Source organism: Acomys russatus, chromosome 13, assembly GCF_903995435.1.
Source record: "Acomys russatus chromosome 13, mAcoRus1.1, whole genome shotgun sequence".
NCBI classification, from domain to species: domain Eukaryota; kingdom Metazoa; phylum Chordata; class Mammalia; order Rodentia; family Muridae; genus Acomys; species Acomys russatus.
The window spans coordinates 12,617,820-12,638,026 of NC_067149.1; the positions used below are offsets into that span (position 1 = coordinate 12,617,820).

General features: G+C 52.1%; 1 protein-coding gene across 1 annotated transcript; it reads left to right on the forward strand.

Annotated features, from left to right (window-relative positions):
• Positions 1 to 1,813: 1,813 nt before the first annotated feature.
• Atp6v1b1 (ATPase H+ transporting V1 subunit B1) lies at positions 1,814 to 19,485 on the forward strand. The gene is made up of 14 exons (XM_051154810.1): positions 1,814 to 2,013; positions 8,212 to 8,267; positions 12,370 to 12,468; positions 12,640 to 12,733; positions 13,128 to 13,205; positions 14,067 to 14,206; positions 15,388 to 15,489; positions 15,817 to 15,914; positions 16,569 to 16,692; positions 16,900 to 17,050; positions 17,188 to 17,270; positions 18,541 to 18,645; positions 18,807 to 18,936; positions 19,033 to 19,485. Exons 1-14 carry the CDS (start codon positions 1,896 to 1,898, stop codon positions 19,194 to 19,196), a joined length of 1,542 nt encoding a protein of 513 aa, XP_051010767.1. The 5' UTR covers positions 1,814 to 1,895; the 3' UTR covers positions 19,197 to 19,485.
• The last annotated feature ends 722 nt before the right edge of the window (positions 19,486 to 20,207 follow it).

The window sequence follows — 20,207 nt, forward strand, 5'->3', positions numbered from 1 at the left end:
TGATAAGGCACCACAACCAAGGCAATGCAGAGGATATTTTATTTGGAGTTCATAGTTTCAGAGAGTTAGAGTCCATGACTATCACAGTCGGGTGCACAGCAGCAGGCAGACAGCTGTGGTGCCAGAGCTGCAGCTGGACGCTCACATCCAGACCCATCAACAGGAAAAGGCAGAGACAGAACACTGGGAATGACGCAAATCTTTTGAAACCTCAAGGCCCACCCCCGGGCCACACCTCCTAAGCCTTCCTAAACAGTTCCACCAACTAAGTACCTAGTATTTAAACATATTAGCCTAGGAAGCCAATCTCATTCAAACCACCAACCCTGCCATGAGCTTTCCTCTGCCAAACAGATTAGTCCATTACTTCTGAATTCCGTCTCACTCAAATTCTCAGGACATGGGAAGAATAAGTTCAGATTCTTTTCCAGAACATAGTATGAATCACTTCCAGCCCATTTCCTCATAAAGTACTTGTTAGCCTCTGAAACTTCATGTGCTGGCTTTTAACTGTTCCTATATCTCTCAGCATCTGGTCTTCCATCAAGACAGCCCACCAAACTCTTCCTACCCCATGATAGGGCTGAACAGCTCTCCTACATTCCTCTCACAGACCAGTTTTAGAGGCCTAAGAACTATACGGTCAGGTTTATAGCGACAACCCCACTCCTGGTACCAACTGTCTGCGTTAGTTACTTTTTCATTGCTATGACAAAGTACCTGGTAAGAAGAAACTTTTAAAAGGTTCATCATTTGAGATTGCAAATCCAGTACGGTAGGAAAGGCATGGTGGTGGCAGGAGTTGAGGGATGGGGCTGATGATACCATGCTAGATGATTCGAGGTCCTATCAAGTTGGCAGCCAAGTTAACCATCACACCCATAATTTTTAATTTCTCACATAATATCACGCAGAAAAGTAACACGGGGGCCATAGGCATAAGCTTACATCATTTCATCGGCCGTATAGATTCATGGAGGCATGCGATCAGGATTCTGCTACTTTGCAGCCACACACCGCCCCCAACAGAAGAAGACTTCTTTGACAGAATGGGAGACGTGAGAGAGGGAGCAGAGACCCAAAATGGACCAGAGCTGGAGAGAGTGAGCAGGGAGGACAGCACAGAGAGAGAGCGCGCCAAGGAACATGGCTGCTTCCTGCAAGAGGTGGCCTGTAACTGGCCAGGAGATGAGCCTCTAGAGATGACAAAATGAGCCGGGTGTGGTGGCGCACCCCTTTAATGCCATCACTCGGGAGGCAGAGGCAGGTGGATTGCTGTGAGTTCAAGGCCAGCCTGGTCTACAAAGTGAGTCCAGGACAGCCAAGGCTAAGCAGAGAAACTCCGTCTTGAAAAAAAAAAATAAATGAAACACATAAACAAACAAACAAAAAAGATAAGATGGTGGAATTGGAAAGGGAACAGTGCCCAGGTATGGTTCAGGACAAAGGGTGCAGGTTGGGAGGGCAGTAAGAAGACAACCTGCCAGAAATAGGGCACACGGAGCCATACGATGGGGACAAGGACTAGTCGGGAGAAGGAAAAGCTGAAGCCACACTGCTATGCTGAGGGACATCTGGGCACAGAGTTTAGAAAAAGTGCCCTGCACCTTGCTCTGCCCTTCATTGCAAGCTTTCAGCACCCGAGGGGGCCAGCCACTACAGGATTTGCTCAGCCTGTGCTGTGCGTGAGAAACCTTGGGAGCTGGTGCATGCCAGCTTCCCTGTTTACAGTCAACCTGGCGGGAGGAGGGGGGGGGGGAAGCAGAGACAGAAGGAAGGGGAGGGGTGGCTGCTGGCACAGGCTGAGCAGTCTGCCCCAGCTCCAGCCGGAACTGGAGTCTTAGAGTTGCCACCAGTCTTCTCAGACACCACGGGCTTCCAGCTCTCCACACGCCATGGCCATGGAAGTAGACTGCAGGCCTGTGGGACTCGCTAGCAATAGCTCTGACCCAGCCACAGCCAGAGAGCACATGCAGGCTGTGACCCGGAACTACATCACCCATCCCCGCATCAGTGAGTAGTCATGTCCAGCTGCTGAGGGGAGCAGGCTGCTGGGATCACTGCTTTTTGCCTCAGAAAAAGAGGACCAAGACCTAGGGAAATCAGGGGGCTCTGGCATAGCTTATACATGTCTCACCTCTACAGGTGGAGGCATGGGGGCCCCATTCAGGCCGCCCCAAAGGAGAGGGATGAGTAGCAACTGTTATTATCAGATCCCATCTAAAACCCAAGGGGGAGAGAGAGAAAGAGAGATGGAGAGACGCGCGGGGGGGGGGGGGGGGGGCGGAGACAAACACACACATGGGCTTGTATGAGTGAGCAAATGGATCTGCAGTGACTGTGTAGAGGTACGGGCAGTGGGCACTGGGCTTGAGGAATTTAGCACCCACTGTGCTGTACCAATGGGTGCCTGCATTACCTCCTAGGGGAGAGAAACTGTACACAGAAGCATCCTACTAGAACGGCATTCTCCCCTGGGGGAGGGGCACGAGTTGTACAGCAGCATGCTTGTTGTACGCACAGGGTGGAGGTGAGGTGTGTGTGTGTGTGTGTGTGTGTGTGTCTGTTTGGATATAATGTACCTGTGTGTTTAAGGGGCAAGAACCCATGTGGATCCATGATGTGTAACTGTGGTACTGTGTGTATACCATTGGCGTATACTTGTTTACACACCGTGTGTCCTTCTCATTTTGTCAGTAGGCAACTCTGTGCTTGATCTGTAGGGGTGAGCCACACCAGTGTCAGGGACAGAAAACCAGGGAAGGTCCACAGGGTCAAAGTCACCCCCCCCCCATGTTCTTGCCCAATGTCACTCTCCTTGGCTCGGTAGTCTCAGGCAGCCTAGCTCACTGGCGGAAACCAGCCTGAGTGGCCCCAGCTGAGCAGAGCCTGAGGCTCCTAACAGGGTGTGCCAGGGGAGGGGAAAGAGCTAGACACAGACATCCCTTCTTCACCCTGGCTCCAGGGCCACCCAGCTGCACAGAGGAGGTACAGTATACATATGGGGCACCTGACAGCTGAGCACAGGGCAACCAGTGCCTTTCAGCCTCCAACAAGCAGAGTCCTGGGCGCCAGGACTAGCTGAGGGTAAGACAGGCACAGTGTACACCAACTCTATACAGAAAAGGTGAAGGGGGGGGGCAGGCCAGGTTTCTCAAGGAGGTCTGAAGGCCCCTGCCTTATGGACATACAGAGTCCAGAGATAGTCTTCCCTTCCCCCTGCCGCCCCCAAAAGCTTGGGTCACAAGGGCCCAGAAATCAGTGGAGAGAGGGCCCCATTGTGCCCAGGCCTTGGGCTATGTGATACCCTGCCCCCTGCAGGCCCTCTCACCTGTGGGCAAAGGAGAGCTGCCAGGTTGGGTGGGGCAGGAGTCTGGACATCCAGGCTCAGCTTTCCTTCTGGAATGTGCCCATACAGGGATCTCCTGGTACACCCCGGACCGACCTTTGTACAGCCTCCCCTCGCCCCACCACTTTTCCGTCCAGGTGGGAGGGCTCAAGCTAGAGCTGCCTCTTACTAGTTTCCTCCTGCCTGAGACTTATTTATTGTCAACACCCTGTAGGTTCTGACACTCACCTCCCCCTCCCACCCCCACTCAAGTGACAGAGCAAAGGCTATGGAAGGATGCTCTCCAGGTTCTGCCATGGTCCCCTTACCTTACCACAGGCTATCCCCCAACAGCTGGGCTAGCCCTCCAGGATACCCTTCCAGCCTGGATGAGCTTCATTCCCCAGATGTCTCCCTCTGCCCTCCTCCCCTGCTGCCAGGTCCTCTACTCTGAAACTTTAGTCACTAGCTCAGGCTGGAGAATGAGGGAGGGAGCCCAGTAGATGGCCCCAGCCCAGAGTCAGGGGCCCCAGGGCTCTTGTAGCCTTGTGTAGAGGTGACTGTGGCCACCATAGGGCTCAGCTATGGCTGGAAGAGTGGTGCTGGGCTGATGGACAGAGCTGGCCAGAACGTAGGGGCAGGGCAGAATTGGAACAACAGATGTGAGTGCTAGCAGCATCTGCCTTGGGAAGCAGGGCTCCTCGCCCAGAGGAACTTCCCTTACTCCTCCCAAAGGCCTCTGTTTACTTTGAAGGAGATGTAGCTTCAGTGTGGTTGCTGGGTAGATGGGGGAGCATTTTGCGGTGTAGGGGGAGGTGGGTGTACAGCTTGTGCAAAAGTGCAAAGTGACAAGATGAACGGATGGAGTCAGGTCAGGTCATTCATCCAGGGTGTGAGAGCCAAAGGGGAGGAAGTTACAGTAAGGTGCTAACAGGCAGGTTCTGATTCTAAGACCAATCTTGTAGTGGAGACCCCTTCACGAGACACGCCCCCCCAAACAACAACTGGGATGGGGGTGAAGGAGCAGGACCTGCTGCCCTGGGCTTGCCCCCACCCTGGCCTCCAGCCTGCTGTGGGGGAGATGATGTGGGGGGGAGGCAGGACACTGCAGGTGTAGCTGGGCCTGCGCTAATTAGGGCCTTGTAGGAGCCCTGCTGAGCCTTTCACTGAAGGCTGTGGGGCAGTGAGGGTAGGGAGGGAGCTCTCTCCCACCCTGCAACCCCGCAAGCAACTCCAGTGTCAGAGACAATGGAAGGGGGTGGGCAGAGTGTCTGCTGAGTCTGGGGAAAGCCCATTGAGGGACTGCCCTGAGGTCAGTAGCTCCAGCTTTCTCCTGGCAGCTCATCACCCTGTTTCTTTCTTCAGGGTCAAGTGGGACATCCCTGGGTGGGCAGTGGCCATAATCCCCGAGTGCCCCAGAAGCAGCTGACTCTTTCCACTTTAGTTAATGTCTCCATGCAAGGGACACAGTCGGGGTGCCCACCAGCCAAGAACATCTGTGTTGCTCAGTTTCCCTTTGCCTGAGTCCTAACTGGACCATTCAAAGCTGGGTATGCTGGCACACCTATACTTCCAACACTCAGGAAGATGTGGCAGGAGGATGACCACAAGTTCGAGGTCAGCCTGGTATATAAGAGTGAGTTTGAAGGAAGCTGGGACTGTAGAATGAAATTCTCTCTGTCTCTCTCTGTCTCTGTCTGTCTGTCTGTCTGTCTGTCTGTCTGTCTCTCTCTCTCTCTCTCTCTCTCTCTCTCACACACACACACACACACACACACACACACACACACCAATACCAATAGAACCAGATGGCTCTGAGAAAAGGTCTCGTCTCATGTTGGGGTCTACAACCCCTCAAAGCGTCAGTCTGTGATTCTGGGGATTTTCAGGAGACACTGGGCAGTAAAGATCCTGCAGAAGGTAGGCAAGGGCAAGGCCTGAGGACTCACAGTCAGTGTTGAACAGAAAATGGTACTTTTTTGGTTTTTGTTTGTTTGGTTGGTTGGTTTGGTTTGGTTTTTCAAGACAAGGTTTCTCTGTGTAGCCTTGCCTGTCCTGGACTCGCATTGTAGCCCAGGCTGGCCTCAAACTCACATTGATCCACCTGCCTCTGGCTCCCGAGTACTGGCGTGCGCCACTCCCTCCCCCCCCCCCCCCCACCCCCCCCCACCCCCCGGCCAGAAAATGGTTCTTGAGTAGTTTTCTACAGTGAAGACTCCATACTATGCTCTAGGCACACACCCACTCCAGCCACTCTGCCATTCCTGGCTAGAGTTGGGGATGGATCCTGCAGCCTGGACAGAAGCTGGGGTGCTGGGATGACTCAGAGGCCTCACAGTGGTTGAATATTCTTTCTCCTGTTTTCCTCTGTGATCATTAGCAGGCAGGAGCTGGGAGCACAGCCCCTGTGCTGGGCATCAGGGCTCTCTCTTGGTTTGGGGCTAAGGTGGAGGCACCTGTTGGTTCTGATATGGGAATGATGAGCTGATGGAACCAGTTAGAGCCTTCCAGAACTCAGCCAGCCCAGTGTGCTGAGCACAGCAGAGCCCACCCCTAACAGCTCTCCCCACATGGGCAGCCAGCCCAGAGGAGCTGTGCCTCATCTTCCTCCTGTCTGTCCCTCAAGGCACTGAGCAGCTAGAAAGAAGGAGTTCTTTTAACTCTGCCATGGGCACTTTCCCCAACTCCCTGGGGGGCTGACTGGAAGGCTCCCCTTAACCTGAAGGTGTCTCTTCCCTGAGCACCCAGTCTGGTCCCAGGTTCATCTCACTGACCCTTCATCCCCTTTGCACCTCACTTGTCCATCTTGGCCTCTACATGGCCCACCCGTCCTGCTCTTTATCTCCCTTGGCCAGCCTGATGGTCACCATCTTAATGTCCCTGGAGTTTCACATAGTTCAGTCATGCCTTGCCTTTTCTGTCCCTTTGATATTAGGCTCTCAGTTGGGGTTGTCATTGATTTGCCTTGCCTAGTGGCAGCTGAAGGGCATCCAACAGCTAGAACAGAAGTGCCTAAAGAAAGGAAGAGAGGCCAGGGGCAGTGGTGGCGCATGCCTTTAATCCCAGCACTCGGGAGGCAGAGGCAGGTGGATTGCTGCGAGTTCGAGGCCAGCCTGGTCTACAAAGTGAGTCCAGGACAGCCAAGGCTACACAGAGAGACCCTGTCTCAAAAAACTGAAAAAGAAAAGAAAAAAGTAAGAAAGGAAGGAAGGAAGGAAGAGGAAAGAGCCCCAGGGAACAGGGAAGGAGCTGGCCCTGGGCTGATCTTTAAGAAGTGGGGAACGGTGTGGGTTTCTTCCAAGGATCCTAGAGGTGGAAGAAGAGAAGGAAAAGGAGCCTGCGGGGGGGTGGATGGGGGGGGGTGGAAATGCGCCTGATGATGTAGCCCTCTTGTGAAAATGGGTGCAGGGGCAGGAGGAGGCTGAGGGGGAGCCATTGGGGATGGGTGACAGGGCTGGCCTGAGGGGACAAATTCAGGGTAGGCAGCTGGCCCCTCACCTCAGGAGGGACATGTCTTCTGGATCCTGCCTCTGATAAAGATGGAGCTCCTTCAGGGGCAGAGGGAAGAAGGCAGGTATCTGGTACAGGGGCAGTAGGCAGCTCTGGTGGGGAGTGGGACACCCTCCTCTGGCCACCGTGGCTGGGCTCAGCCTTGAGGTTTTCAGATAGTCTGCACATTGGGTCCTCACAGGAATCGGCAGAGGACTGGTCTTTTCAGGGACACTGGCTTCTTCTGGGACCAGCCATGCTATGAGCCGGTATGGGCTGAGGGCAAGCACAGGGCAAGCCCTTCCCCCACACTTACTACAATCATGTCAAGGACCCTAAGCCAGGCTTTTTCCAGTCCCAGGCTCACTGTGCCCACCTCCCCCGAACCCTGTTTCTGTGGGTGACTCAGTTCCTTTCCAGCACCCCACTCATCTGGTCTGGCCAAATCAACTTGTCTTCACTGGGTTACTGGTGCACCCTCCCCCAGAATCCCTGATCCCTGAGAGAGACTAGCTATGGTACCCCATTACCACAGACAAGGAACTGTGGCCTCCAATGGTAAGCTTCCTAGATAACAGTCCATAGATCTCACCCTGGGAGCTGAGCTCTCTTCTTGTGTGTGTGTGTGTGTGTGTGTGTGTGTGTGTGTGTGTGTGTGTGTGTGTGTGCCTGTGTGTCTCTCTGTGTGTGTGTACACTCTTCTTGGTAACACTCTTCCCTTCTCCTGCCCCCCCCTCCCCCTCCTTCCCCACCCCACCCAAGGATGTCCAGTGAGCTGGTGGGACCCGGCCAGGGCTTGGTGGAGGAAGCAGAAGCTGCAGTACCTTATCCCACAGAGCCCATCAGTGCAGGGTGAAGGGAGGGAGGAGGCTGGGGGCGGGCTGGGGAAAGGCCCAGGAGGCCACAGCTGCGGCCCAGAACTTTTTGGAAAATTGAAGTGGAGTTGGGAAGAGGGAGTAGGTGAGGTGGGGGGTTGAGGCTAGAGGGGAAGCACATGGGGTGGAGAGCTCAGCAGGCTTGGGCAGGACTCTGAGGAGGCCTCTGCCCCCTTGCCCTCCTCCAGCATCCTGCAGGTGTCGAGACAGTGGGGGGTCTGTGGCAGGGGCTTGACCCTTACAGCAATGGTGGCTGGCGCTGTCACAGCTAATGACCCTGATGGCCCAGGCTGAGGAGGAGGTGGGAGTGCAGAGAGGGCAGGAGACAGAGGATGTCTCTCTCTTTCTCTCTCTCTCTCTCTCTCTCTCTCTCTCTCTCTCTCTCTCTCTCTCTCTCTCGTGCGCGCGCGCATGCATCCGCCCCCCCCCCACATGCACGTGCATGCATACATTTCTCTTGGAGGCAGAACATGGTTGGACTTAAGGGTGAGACCCTCACACATCCCTCCCCTCCCCCAGCCTACAGGACCGTGTGTAGCGTTAATGGACCTCTGGTGGTGCTGGACCAGGTCAAGGTAAGACTCTTCAGTCCCTTTCCTGGCCCCCTAGGCTATATCCAGGATTTCTTTTAAGCTGTCCATCCAGAAGTTTTGTGTTGTTCTGCCTAACTCTGTCACTCCTCAAGTCGCCTGCAAGGTTTCTTCTTCAAGCTTTGTCTGTGAGAGGCTGTAAAGAGCCCAGGGCTGCGGAGATGGGGGCCTGGGGTGAGTGCTGGCCCTAGGAATCCTCTTCTACCTGGACTGGCCCACCTTCATCACTTAGTCTCTCCCTTTTCCTCTCCCTCCCCTGACTCAAGGGCCAGGGCCCAGGGCTTTATGCTCGCAAGCACTCTATCCTGAGCTGCATTTCTCTCCCTGTCTGATTTTGTTGAGCCGGCCTGGTTTCTTTTAGGCCCAAGTTGGTATTCTCCGTTGAGATTTTCCTCTTCCGGCTGACAGTCCGTCCTTTCGGGTGAGAGGACAGTTGCGGTTTCAGAGTCCCAGGCTCACACGGAAGGGAGCAGGGACGATGGGGAAAGTGGGACTTTTGCGGTAGAAACGAAATTTCCTTTGTCTCTCCGCTCTTGGGCGCCCTCTTGTGGTCAAATCTCAAAATGCTGCGCTTCCCTATCTCTTGCCTCCTAAGAGCAATTAGGGTTGAGAAGGGCCTCTCCTAGAGCAACCCCACGTGGCGGTGGCTCACAGACCGCTCAGAGAAGAGGACCTTCGTGTCTTTTCGTCAGGACAATCAAAACCGCCTTCAGTGACCGTCATCGCTGAAAATCTGAGCAGGGAAGGCCCGGGAGAGTGGCTCCACTCTGGTTACTAGTCTATCCACCACTCCCCCGACACCGGTTAGGTCACTAGTCTGTGGCCATCAGGGGACAGAATGACAGCCACAGGGATGGTAACTTCCGGCACTATAACATATCATTAAATGTTATTGTATTCTAATAGTAAAACTAATACATTCTTCTTCTACCCAGAAAAACAAAGGAAAGACCTTTAACATCTGTCCCTTCGTCTCCAGTGCCGTGAGCCCCGCGATCTATGCTCATATGTAGGTGAACAGCGCAGGTGCGGAGAGACACCTGTGCCCTAAGTTAGATGGTGACCCATCAGGTTGCTTTTCTGAGTATACTGATATTTGTGAGGTTTAATCTTCAACGTCAACTGCACTGGATTTTAGAATCACGTAAGGGTCATGCCACTGGGAAATGTGTGTGAGGGCATTTCCAGAGAGGTGCCATTGAGAGCGGAAAACTTGCCCAAAATGTGAATAGCTCCGTCCCATTAGGTGGGGTCCCGGGGTGAATAAAAAGAAGAACGGTAGAACAGACGCTGAGTACCAGAACCCGTTTCTTCCGCGGCCAGCCACTTCAAGCGCTGCCCAAGCCTTTCCCACCATGATGGACTGTACCCTCTCAGACCGTGAGCCAAAACAAGCCCTCCTTTAAGTTGCTCTTGTCAGGCAAAGGGGTGGGGGCAGCTAATGCGGATTCATTGAGCAATCCCATTCCGTTTGCGGGCTCTGCTGTTACAAACAGTTCACGGGTGCACATCCTTTCATACTGACTCTCGTTGCTGTAAGACAGAGCTACAGAGAGAATGGTATGTTCAAAGGGTAACTGTATTTAAAGGTGTGTCTCGGGAGCAGAGTGAGTGCTTAGCAAACTCACCACCTTGGATGTTATTCCCACCAACCGCAAGTAAATAAACACACAGATAAATATTGGTATCAGGACGGGAGTGCTTGTTCTGAAAAGCGCAGTGATCTGGCTCCCAGAGGGTCTGTGGGAGGATCTCCCGGCCCCCCTCGCCGCCCCGCCCCCCACCCATGTCATATCCCTGCAGCCCTTGAATGTGGTCTTATCTGTGATGTTGCTGTAAGCATTTTACTGACTAAGCAATCTCCCTAGCCCCGTCCCGGTCTGTCTGTGTTCCCCCACCCCCCATATCTCTCTCTCCCCCTTCTCACTTCTCTCTGTCTCTCTCTGTCTCCCCCCACACACCCCCACACACACCCATCTCTCTCTCTCTCCTCTTTCTTTTCAGGTGCCATCAGAAGAGTTAGAGGATCTTGTGAACTCTTAACCACTGAGCCATCTCCAGGACCCCATAGACACTTTTTAAACTCTCTCCTCCAACTTTTAGGATATTGATTTTTAAAAATCTTTTAATTCATTAATAAGATGAACTTCACCAGAGTGTTCCCTGTTCGAGTAACCTCAGGCTCCTGAAATCAGTGCTGTGTGTTTACCTGCATTTTAATTTTTTTCTGTTTTTCCCCCACTTTGGGTTTGTGACCTGGACTTCTTATAATTGCTGGACCTTATTTGTGAATGGTCAGTTAAGATTTTGGGATCTCTGACTGTGAGCAGACAGCCTACAATTTTCCCATAACGGTTTTATTTTTGTGTCAAGGTCATGCTTGCCTCATAAAATGAATTAAACCCAGTGCGCCCCCCACCCCCACCCCAAGGCCTTTGAAAAGCTTAAGAAAATTTCAAATTCTTTGTCCTTGCTTGTTAGAATTTCCTGACACAACTCTCAGTGGCCGATGCGCTAAATTTTAAACTTACAGAATCAGCCAAGAAAGGCAGTGCACAGCTTTAATCCCAGCACTCAGGAGACAGAGGCAGGTGGAACTCTGAGTTGAAGGCCAGCCTGGTCTACACATCAAGTTCCAGGCCAGCCAGAACTACACAGAGAGACATTCACCAAAAAAAGATAAGATCATCTGCCTTTCTATTATTTTCAATTGGCTCTGGTTTGAGTTGTATCCTCCTGAGTCTTTATTCATTATATGTGCATTTCTTTTATTGTTTTCTGAATCTGATTAGTAGAGCTTGTTGTGGTTTATTTTCCCAATAGCTATTTGTTTTCTTTTCTTTTTCTTTTGAAGGGTTATTCTGTTTTTATTTGTGCGTGCACACGTACATGATCAATGCTCACAGAGACCAGAAGAGAGTGGATCCTCTGGAGCTGGATCCATTAGCACTACCTTGTTCTCTCTCTCTCTCTCTCTCTCTCTCTCTCTCTCTCTCTCTCTCTCTCTCTCTCTCTCTCCCTCTCTCTCTCTCTCTCCCTCCCTTCCTTCTTTTTTCTATTATGAATAATGCTTCCATGAGAATGCACATTCAATATTTTATATGAATATATATGTGTTTATTTCTCAGGTAGATATCTAGAGTAAAACTGCTGAGGTCGAATGTAACTCCATTTTAACCTTTTGAAAAACTTCACCTTGCCTTGTGTGTTATTTTTGCATTGCGTTAAACAATTGTGTTATTTCTTTAGTGTGTTATACACAAAGTGCATTGGCTTATTCTCCACCCAGTAGAGTAAGAGGGTCCCAATTTCTCCATATCCTCAGTAATGTGTTATCTGCCTTGATGCTGCTGCTGCTGCTGGTGATGATGATGGTGATAGTGATGATGATGGTGATAGTGATGATGATGGTGGAGATGCTGATAATGATGGTGATAGTGATGATGATGGTGGAGATGCTGATGATGGTGGAGATGCTGCTGCTGCTGGTGGTGGTGGTGATCACAGCCACCCTAGCAGGTGTGCAGTGGCAGCTCATCATGGTTTTGGTTTTCATTTTCTTACTGACTAAGGAGAATGGCTATGAACATGTTGCTCCCTGACTACTAGCCATATCTGTATCTTTAGAGAAATGCCTATTCAAAGCTTTAATCAAGTCTTTCTCATCATAGAAGTCCTTTATATATTTTGTTTATTAACCTGACTTGTGTTTAGATTCCTAAGCATTACACAGACATCAGGAATGGGTGTCACTGGTTCATGGTGACACCTGGAAAATAGGGAATCCTTTTTTTGGTGACAAGTGTGCTCCTCCTTGGTGCTCAGGAGACCTGGGTGGCCGCAATGGCCACTTTGTGCTACTGTGCCCATCCCACCCCTGCCTGATGTTATGCTCACAGCTTGCCTGTGATGCACTAAGGGGGAAGCTTTGGCTTTACCTTCTGATTAAAGTCACAGTTCACCCCAGAGTACCCCTTCCCAAACAAAATCTCCTTCCCCACATGGGGCACAAGAAGACAAACAGTAGCTTAAGGAGACATGGGGAGGTGGCAGGCCCTTCACACTAGGTGGCTCTTCTCCCTAACAGTTTGCCCAGTATGCTGAGATTGTCAACTTTACTCTTCCTGATGGGACTCAGAGGAGTGGCCAAGTGCTTGAAGTGGCTGGGACCAAAGCCATTGTTCAGGTACGTGCGTGCGGGCGCCAGTGACAAGAGTGAACTCACAGGCCCTGTGCTGTCTTACAAGGATCTATTTCCCAGAGAATACCCTGCTCAGAGCTGTGCACTCTGAGTGCCTGCCGTGGGAAGCCCCACTCTTTCCAGGCAAGCCCCTAAGCAACGGTTCCTAACTCATAGGTGTTTGAAGGGACCTCAGGGATTGATTCTCAGAAGACCACATGTGAATTCACAGGGGACATCCTGCGGACTCCTGTGTCAGAGGACATGCTGGGTGAGAATGGGGTGGCAGGCCGGGTGCTCCTCTCACAACGCCCTTCACAGCCTGTACAGGCATGTTTCCTATGTGCCCTCTGAGGCTGGAAGTTATACTTTCTCTCTCTAGCTCCCATCCCCAGTACAGGGCCCAATATATAGAACATGCTCATGGTCCCGGGCCAGTGACAGGGTCACTCTAAAATGCCTGTCTGTGAAAATTCCCAAAAGAGGAAGGAAGATGCCCTGCTCCTTGCAGGGACAGTCAGAGAAGTGTGCAGTCTGTGGGCGGCTGGGGGCTGAGGAGGCAAGGAGCACAGGATGATGGATTCTAGAGGAATGTGTGGAACTGGGGGCCGTGCAGAGGCTGGGAGCCAGCCCTGACACCTTCCTGAACCCCTTGTCCCTCCCAGGTCGGATTTTCAATGGCTCTGGCAAACCCATTGACAAAGGGCCTGCTGTCATGGCAGAGGAATTTTTGGACATCAATGGTGAGAGAGTGGAAGCTGTGTGTGGCTTGGAGGACATACACCCAGCAACTGTCCTGCCCAGGCCATCCTTTCTGCCACCTACCCTTGGAAGTCCTACACAGTCCGTGGCTGGTCAGATGAACAGGCAGATAAGCAAAGGCCTCCCTGTCCCCAGATCCACCATAGAACCCCAAAAATTGCCCCCAGAACTCCATTTTATCATCGCACAGCACCTCCAAGCATCCTCTGTAGCCTTCAGCTCCCTAGGCTCTCTCCTAAGTAGGGGAGACTCATAGCAGCGATAGATCCCTTCCCAGGACCCCAGCTATTCCCAAGGAGACCCTCCTGACTCCCCAAACCTCAGCCCATCAGTTTTCTGAGGCAGTAATTAATGGAGGCCTGTGGAACCCACTCATTTGACCAAGGCTACACAGCAAGCTAGTGGCAAAGCACACATCTGACCCCACATAATCTTTGAGCCGCCCTCTCTGGTCCTCTGATCACCATTCAGGTGTCTCAGTGTTGAGGAGGGCTGTCTAGCTAAAGGCCTCACTTCCTGCCACCTGCTTCTAAGGTGCACTAGGGCAATGCTGTCTAAGATAGCATGGACCCATGGCTGTTTAAACTTGAACCGACACCCCCCCCCCCAAAAAGGAAATTTCCTTTTAAATTGCATTTCATATGCGCAAGAGCTATGGCTGCCTGGGTGGCACTTGCGCCTGGGTGGCACTACCCCCTCTCCCCCCACAGTTAGAGCAGAGACCCATAGTTGCAGAAGGGTCACGGTTAGGCTGGTTGAACAGGCTGGTTGGCCGAAAGAGACCGTGGGGGTTGGGGGTGCAGGGAAGGGCTGACCCTGGCTCCATGACCACCCCCCTCTAGGCCAGCCAATCAATCCCCATGACCGAATCTACCCTGAGGAGATGATCCAGACGGGAATCTCCCCCATTGATGTCATGAACAGCATCGCTCGTGGCCAGAAGATCCCCATCTTCTCTGCGGCTGGACTCCCTCACAATGAGGTAAGGGATGATTAAGCAAGGACCAGGGACAAGAGGAAGCCCGGGATTCTTGGCTAGCACTGAGCACTTCTGTGCCAAGTAGAGAGTAGGAGTCGTCAGCATCCACCCTGGCTGGTGTTTCCTGGCAGCTCAGGGTCAGGGTTGCATGAGAGCCACCCTCAACACGCACAATCACACACTGCCCCCAGGGAATGGCTGCATGCTTTCCCTAGTGAATGAGGTGCTTGCTGGCTTCAGAGAGCCCAAGTAGAGTCCAGTGGAGAAGCCCTGCTCTGCTGAGCAGAATCCTTGTACTAGTGATGGCCTGACGCCACCGCCAGACAAGAGCTACTGGCGTGACACTTTCTAAATATCCCTTCCTCACCCACTGCTCCTGACTGTGTCAACTCTCTTTCAATAGTCATCTCCTCCTCCTCCTCCTCCTTCTTCTTCTTTCTCCTCCTCCTCCTCCTCTTCTTTTTTTAAAAGGAAAGGAACCTAACTGCTTCTAAGTCAGGTGGAAGAGAAAGCTTTGGGTTTTTTGTTTTGTTTTGTTTTGTTTTTTATTTATTTTTTTTTTTTTAAGATTTATTTATTATATATACAGTGCTCTGCCTGCATGTACACTTACAGGCCAGAAGAAGGCATCAGATCACATTAGAGATGGTTGTGAGCCACCATGTGGTTGCTGGGAATCGAACTCAGGACCTTTGGAAGAGCAGTCAGCAGTGAGCCATCTCTCCAGCCCTTCAATAGTCTTCTTCCCCAACACATCTTGGTTTGGTTTGGGACGGAGGGCTCTCATAGATAGACACACACACACACACACACACACACACACACACACACACACACTATAGTCTCACAGCCACACACACACACACTATAGTCTCACAGCCACACAGGAGGCTGTGGGAGGGGCAGCCTCCAAACGGCTCAGTTATCCTAAGCTAATCTGCCCAATTTCACACCAAGACTATTGTTCTTCTGGGCTCTGCCCTGATCCCTATGACAAGTACCTTCAGCTCCTTAGGAGCCAAAAGAACAGACCATCCCCAACCCTGGGAAAGGCTGCAGGATCCAAAGCAGTCCCTCACTCCAGGGCTTGGACTCCATGCAAAGTCTTTAACCACCCATCCTCCTCAGTGATGCTCAGCAGGCCAGACACAGGGCTCTGACCCTGACAGCCCATCTCCTCTCAGATTGCTGCCCAGATCTGTCGCCAAGCTGGCCTGGTGAAGAAATCCAAGGCCGTGCTGGACTACCACGAGGACAACTTTGCCATCGTCTTTGCAGCCATGGGGGTAAGGGAACCTGGAGACCAGCTCTGGGAGCTGTGAGAAGCAGCCCTTTGGCTTGGCTCTGGCATCGCCTACTCTGATGAGAGATGCCAGCCCTGCATCCCAAGAAGCCCCTAAAGTGCAGGCCGCTGTGGAGGCAGAGACCACAGCATGACCAATGGGGGCAGGGATGGATTCAGTGGCCAGGGCGGGGTGACCTTGAGGCATCCCAAGGGCTCCCAGTGGCTGCTAAGATGGTTGGTCCCCAAGATTTGCTGCAAAAAGCTGGGTGTGACTAAGCCCTGCCCTTGGCCACATGGCCTGCTGGTAGCTCTCCTGCTATGTGTCTAGGTGAACATGGAGACAGCCAGGTTCTTCAAGTCAGATTTTGAGCAGAATGGAACCATGGGAAACGTCTGCCTCTTCCTAAACTTGGCCAATGACCCTACGTGAGTTTTTCCTATGCTCGGACTGCCTTTGGGACCTGATCCTTCCCTAGACCTGAGATATTGGGGTTCAGGACATCCCAGAACTACAGCCATGGGTCAGAGCTGCGAGAATAACCCTTGGTTGTACAGGAAAACTGAGGCCTGGGGCAAGCTAGGGAGCCAGAACCTCAGCCCTGAGTCACCTCCACAAGGTCATCGCTGGAGAGACCATTGTTTGTGGCACTTATTTAGAAAATGCTCTCTTTTGAAAGTTTTGAAGATGGCATCTTAAATCTGGGGTTCACATGAATGAAATTTAAACTATCCAGGGTACTAAGGGTACCCCCAAACTAAGTACCAGGATTCTAGGGGCTGGGATGGCATTGCTAAGGGAAGATCCACAGGGCCGGAGCCCTGGAATTGAAAGTGGCCAGCTAAAGGAAGCATGCTCAGGAGAGTTTCACATAGGAAAGGGACATTTTTGGCTCACCTCAGACGGTGGACCACTCTCGAGAACCATTGTCTTGGCCAGTAGGCCTGGGCTGGGCCCATCTTATCCATTCCTCTGCACCACGCACATGCCATCTTCCCAGCTGACCTTACGCTCAGTTCTGGGGTTCACGGGGCTCAGGCCTGGGCCTCTGGGCTCTCAGCATTGCCATGCTTGGCTTCCAGGATTGAGCGGATCATCACCCCACGCCTGGCACTGACCACAGCTGAGTTCCTTGCCTACCAGTGTGAGAAGCACGTGCTGGTCATACTGACCGACATGAGCTCCTATGCGGAAGCTTTGCGGGAGGTGTGTTGATTGACAGGTGTCCCTCTCTCGGTCTCACACCCACCCCTATAAACAAAAGAGTTCACAGATCTGCGCCTGCTCCTCTCAGGGCTCAGTCACGGGCTGGCCGGTTTCTCTTCTCCCCCCCCCCCAAGTCCAATTTTCTAATCTCCCTTCTTGAGTCTAGTCTTTCACCTGCTGACATAGCCACTGTTGTGGATACTGCAGGTCTCAGCTGCCCGAGAGGAAGTGCCAGGGCGCCGTGGCTTCCCTGGATATATGTACACAGACTTAGCCACCATCTATGAGCGAGCTGGCCGTGTGGAGGGCCGGGGTGGCTCCATCACGCAGATCCCCATTCTCACCATGCCCAATGACGGTAGCCTCCAGCACCCCCACCCTTCCAGAAACTGCCCTCCCTTTCCACCCACCACCCCATCACTCCCATACTGAAAGCAGTCCCCGAGCAGATGAGAACCCAGCCTCCCACGCTGAGGACAGGGCATTTGCTTGCAGATATCACCCACCCGATCCCAGACTTGACTGGCTTCATCACAGAGGGACAAATTTACGTGGACAGACAGCTACACAACCGCCAGGTACTGTTTCCTTCCAATATCGGCCCCCTTACCCGAACATCTGTGCCTTGCCACTAAAGCCAGCGGAAAAAACGTTATGTATCACTCCTGTGCAAGAAAGAGGAGAGGACCGCCCAAGTCACACCGGCAGGAGTCTGTGCTCGCAGCTATCCATAGGCTAGCCCAATTGACCATAGAACTTGAGAAAATGATCTCTGGGTCCATGTTTTATGTATTGCACCAATGTACTGGGGGGGGGAGAGAAATACATAAATACATTAGCATATCTGAAGCATATGGAAAGCACTAAATGTAAGGCTTTTCTCTTCCTGTTACAGTTATTTGCTTTGGTGACACTAAATAAAGATAATAGGGCAGAGGGTGTAGGTCAGTTGTCAGTGACTTATGATCCTGGTGAGCGTGTAGGAAGCCCCGTGTTCTGACCCCAGCATTGTAATTCTAGCACAAGCCTGTCATCCTAGAGCTAGCAAGGAGGAGGCAGGAAGACCAGAAGCTCAAAATTATCTCTAGTTACAAAGCAAGTTTGAGTCTAGATAGGCTGGGCTATATATAAGAGATCTTTTCTCAAAACATGCACGCGCGCGCGTGCGCGCGCGCGCGCGCACACACACACACACCCCTCCCACCCACACAAATGCACACACACACCTCTCCCACCCCACACAAATGCACACACACCCCTCCCACCCACACAAATGCACACACACCCCTCCCACCCACACAAATGCACACACACCCCTCCCACCCACACAAATGCACACACACACCTCTCCCACCCCACACAAATGCACACACACCCCTCCCACCCACACAAATGCACACACACACCTCTCCCACCCCACACAAATGCACACACACACATGCACTGACACATACATATACACACATTCACACACAAATGCACACACACACATGCACTCACACACATACATATGCACATACATACACACATTCACACACATAAACACACAGATGCTATTAAGATTCAACTTGTTTGTACAAATGATCAAATGTTTTGAAGTAGAAAGAGTTTAATTCATTACTTTCACCTCATTGCTCCTGGCTGGAGCTTCCTTCCTGCACGGACTCACCTATGTAGACAACCCTCACTCTCTCCCACCTGGTAACTGAGGCCTAGAATCTATGGGGAATAACGCAGGTGGCGTGCGGCCCGCTCACTGCTCACTTTTCTGTAGAATGAGTCGGAGCCTCCTGAGAAGGGTGTGGAGAGCCTGGGTCCTGTCACCTGCCCCTCTCTTGTGCTCCGTAGGTTTATCCCCCCATCAACGTGCTCCCTTCCCTGTCACGGCTGATGAAGTCGGCCATCGGCGAGGGCATGACCAGAAAAGACCACGGAGATGTCTCCAACCAGCTGGTAAGGAGACGGGTAGTGGATGCAGGTAACTAGATTTAGAAGATGAAGCACTGAACCCCAACTGAACTAGAAGGTCCTGTGGAAGGGGGCGGGGGCAAAGCACGTCTCCAGCAGGGGGAGCTCACTCTGCGGGGGTGGTGAGCCCACGCTCCCTCCGGTAGTATGCCTGCTACGCCATCGGGAAGGACGTGCAGGCCATGAAAGCAGTGGTCGGGGAGGAGGCGCTCACCTCTGAGGACCTGCTCTACCTGGAGTTCCTGCAGAAGTTCGAAAAGAACTTCATCAACCAAGGTGGGGCGCAGCGGGAGCCGGGGCCAGGCCGGGGGGGGGGGCGGGGCTAGGGCCAGGAGAGCCTGGACCTCACCTCACCTCCTACGTGGTACCCAGGTCCCTACGAGAACCGCACGGTGTTCGAGTCCCTGGATCTAGGCTGGAAACTGTTGCGCATCTTCCCCAAAGAGATGCTAAAGCGCATCCCGCAGAGCATGACGGACGAGTTCTACTCCCGCCAGGGGGCGCAGCAGGACCCCTCGTCCGACACGGCGCTCTAGGGCAGCCCCAGGCTGCAGCCTCTGATTTACAGTTTAAGCTCATGCCTTTTGCCCTACATTGACAGGAGTGTCTTTTGGTGTGAGTGGGTGGGTGTGCTTTTATTGGGAAAGTGCTTAGAATAGAAACGGGGGTGGGGGAGGGGGACACTCCAGAATATTAAGCTGACACTCTGCTACTGAACTCCACCTCAGTCCTATATTTTATTTTGGAAGCCCCGCCTCCAAAGATGTACCTGAAATGGAAAATAAAAACAACAACTGAGATGAATTTGTCTCCGATGAAAACAAGCTGGGAAAATTTTGCTAATTGCTGAAGGTGCAGATGATACCATGTGGTCTGTAAACGTATTTAAAGAGAAAATTCTGCCTGGCGTGGTGTTGCACGCCTTTAATCTCAGCACTTGGGATGCAGAGGCAGCAGATCGCTGTGAGTTAGAGGCCAACCTGGTCTACAAAGCGGGTCTAGAACAGCCAAGGCTACACAGAGAAACCCTGTCTCGGAAAACCAAGACCAACCAACCACACAAACAAACAAAATAAAACAAAAACAAAAACAAAAAAAAAAGTAAAAAGAAAAGAAGAATCTAGTTGAGCATAATAGAGCACACTTTTAACCCCACTGCTTGGGAGACAGAGGCAGGCAGATCTCTATGAGTTTGAGGCCAGCCAGGACCGCAGAATGAGGCCCTGTCTCCAAATAAATAAATAAATACATGAAAGACTGAGGTGAATTACTGTCTTAGCGGCTGTACCAGAATTCCTCTTTGGGAAGTATTTACTGTTAAAATGAGAGCTGCACTGACAGAGTGGTGAAGAGTTTGCACAGAACTCAGAAAGCCTTGGGTCCCAGTCCCTGCACTAAATAAGCTAGGTGTGATGGCATGCTCTTGTAATCCCAACACTTGGGAAGTGGAGGCCGGAGGACCAGAAATTCAAGGTTACCCTCCCCTACATAGCCAGCCAAAGCTACATGAGACACTATTTCAAAAAATAAAATGAAGTAAATTATGA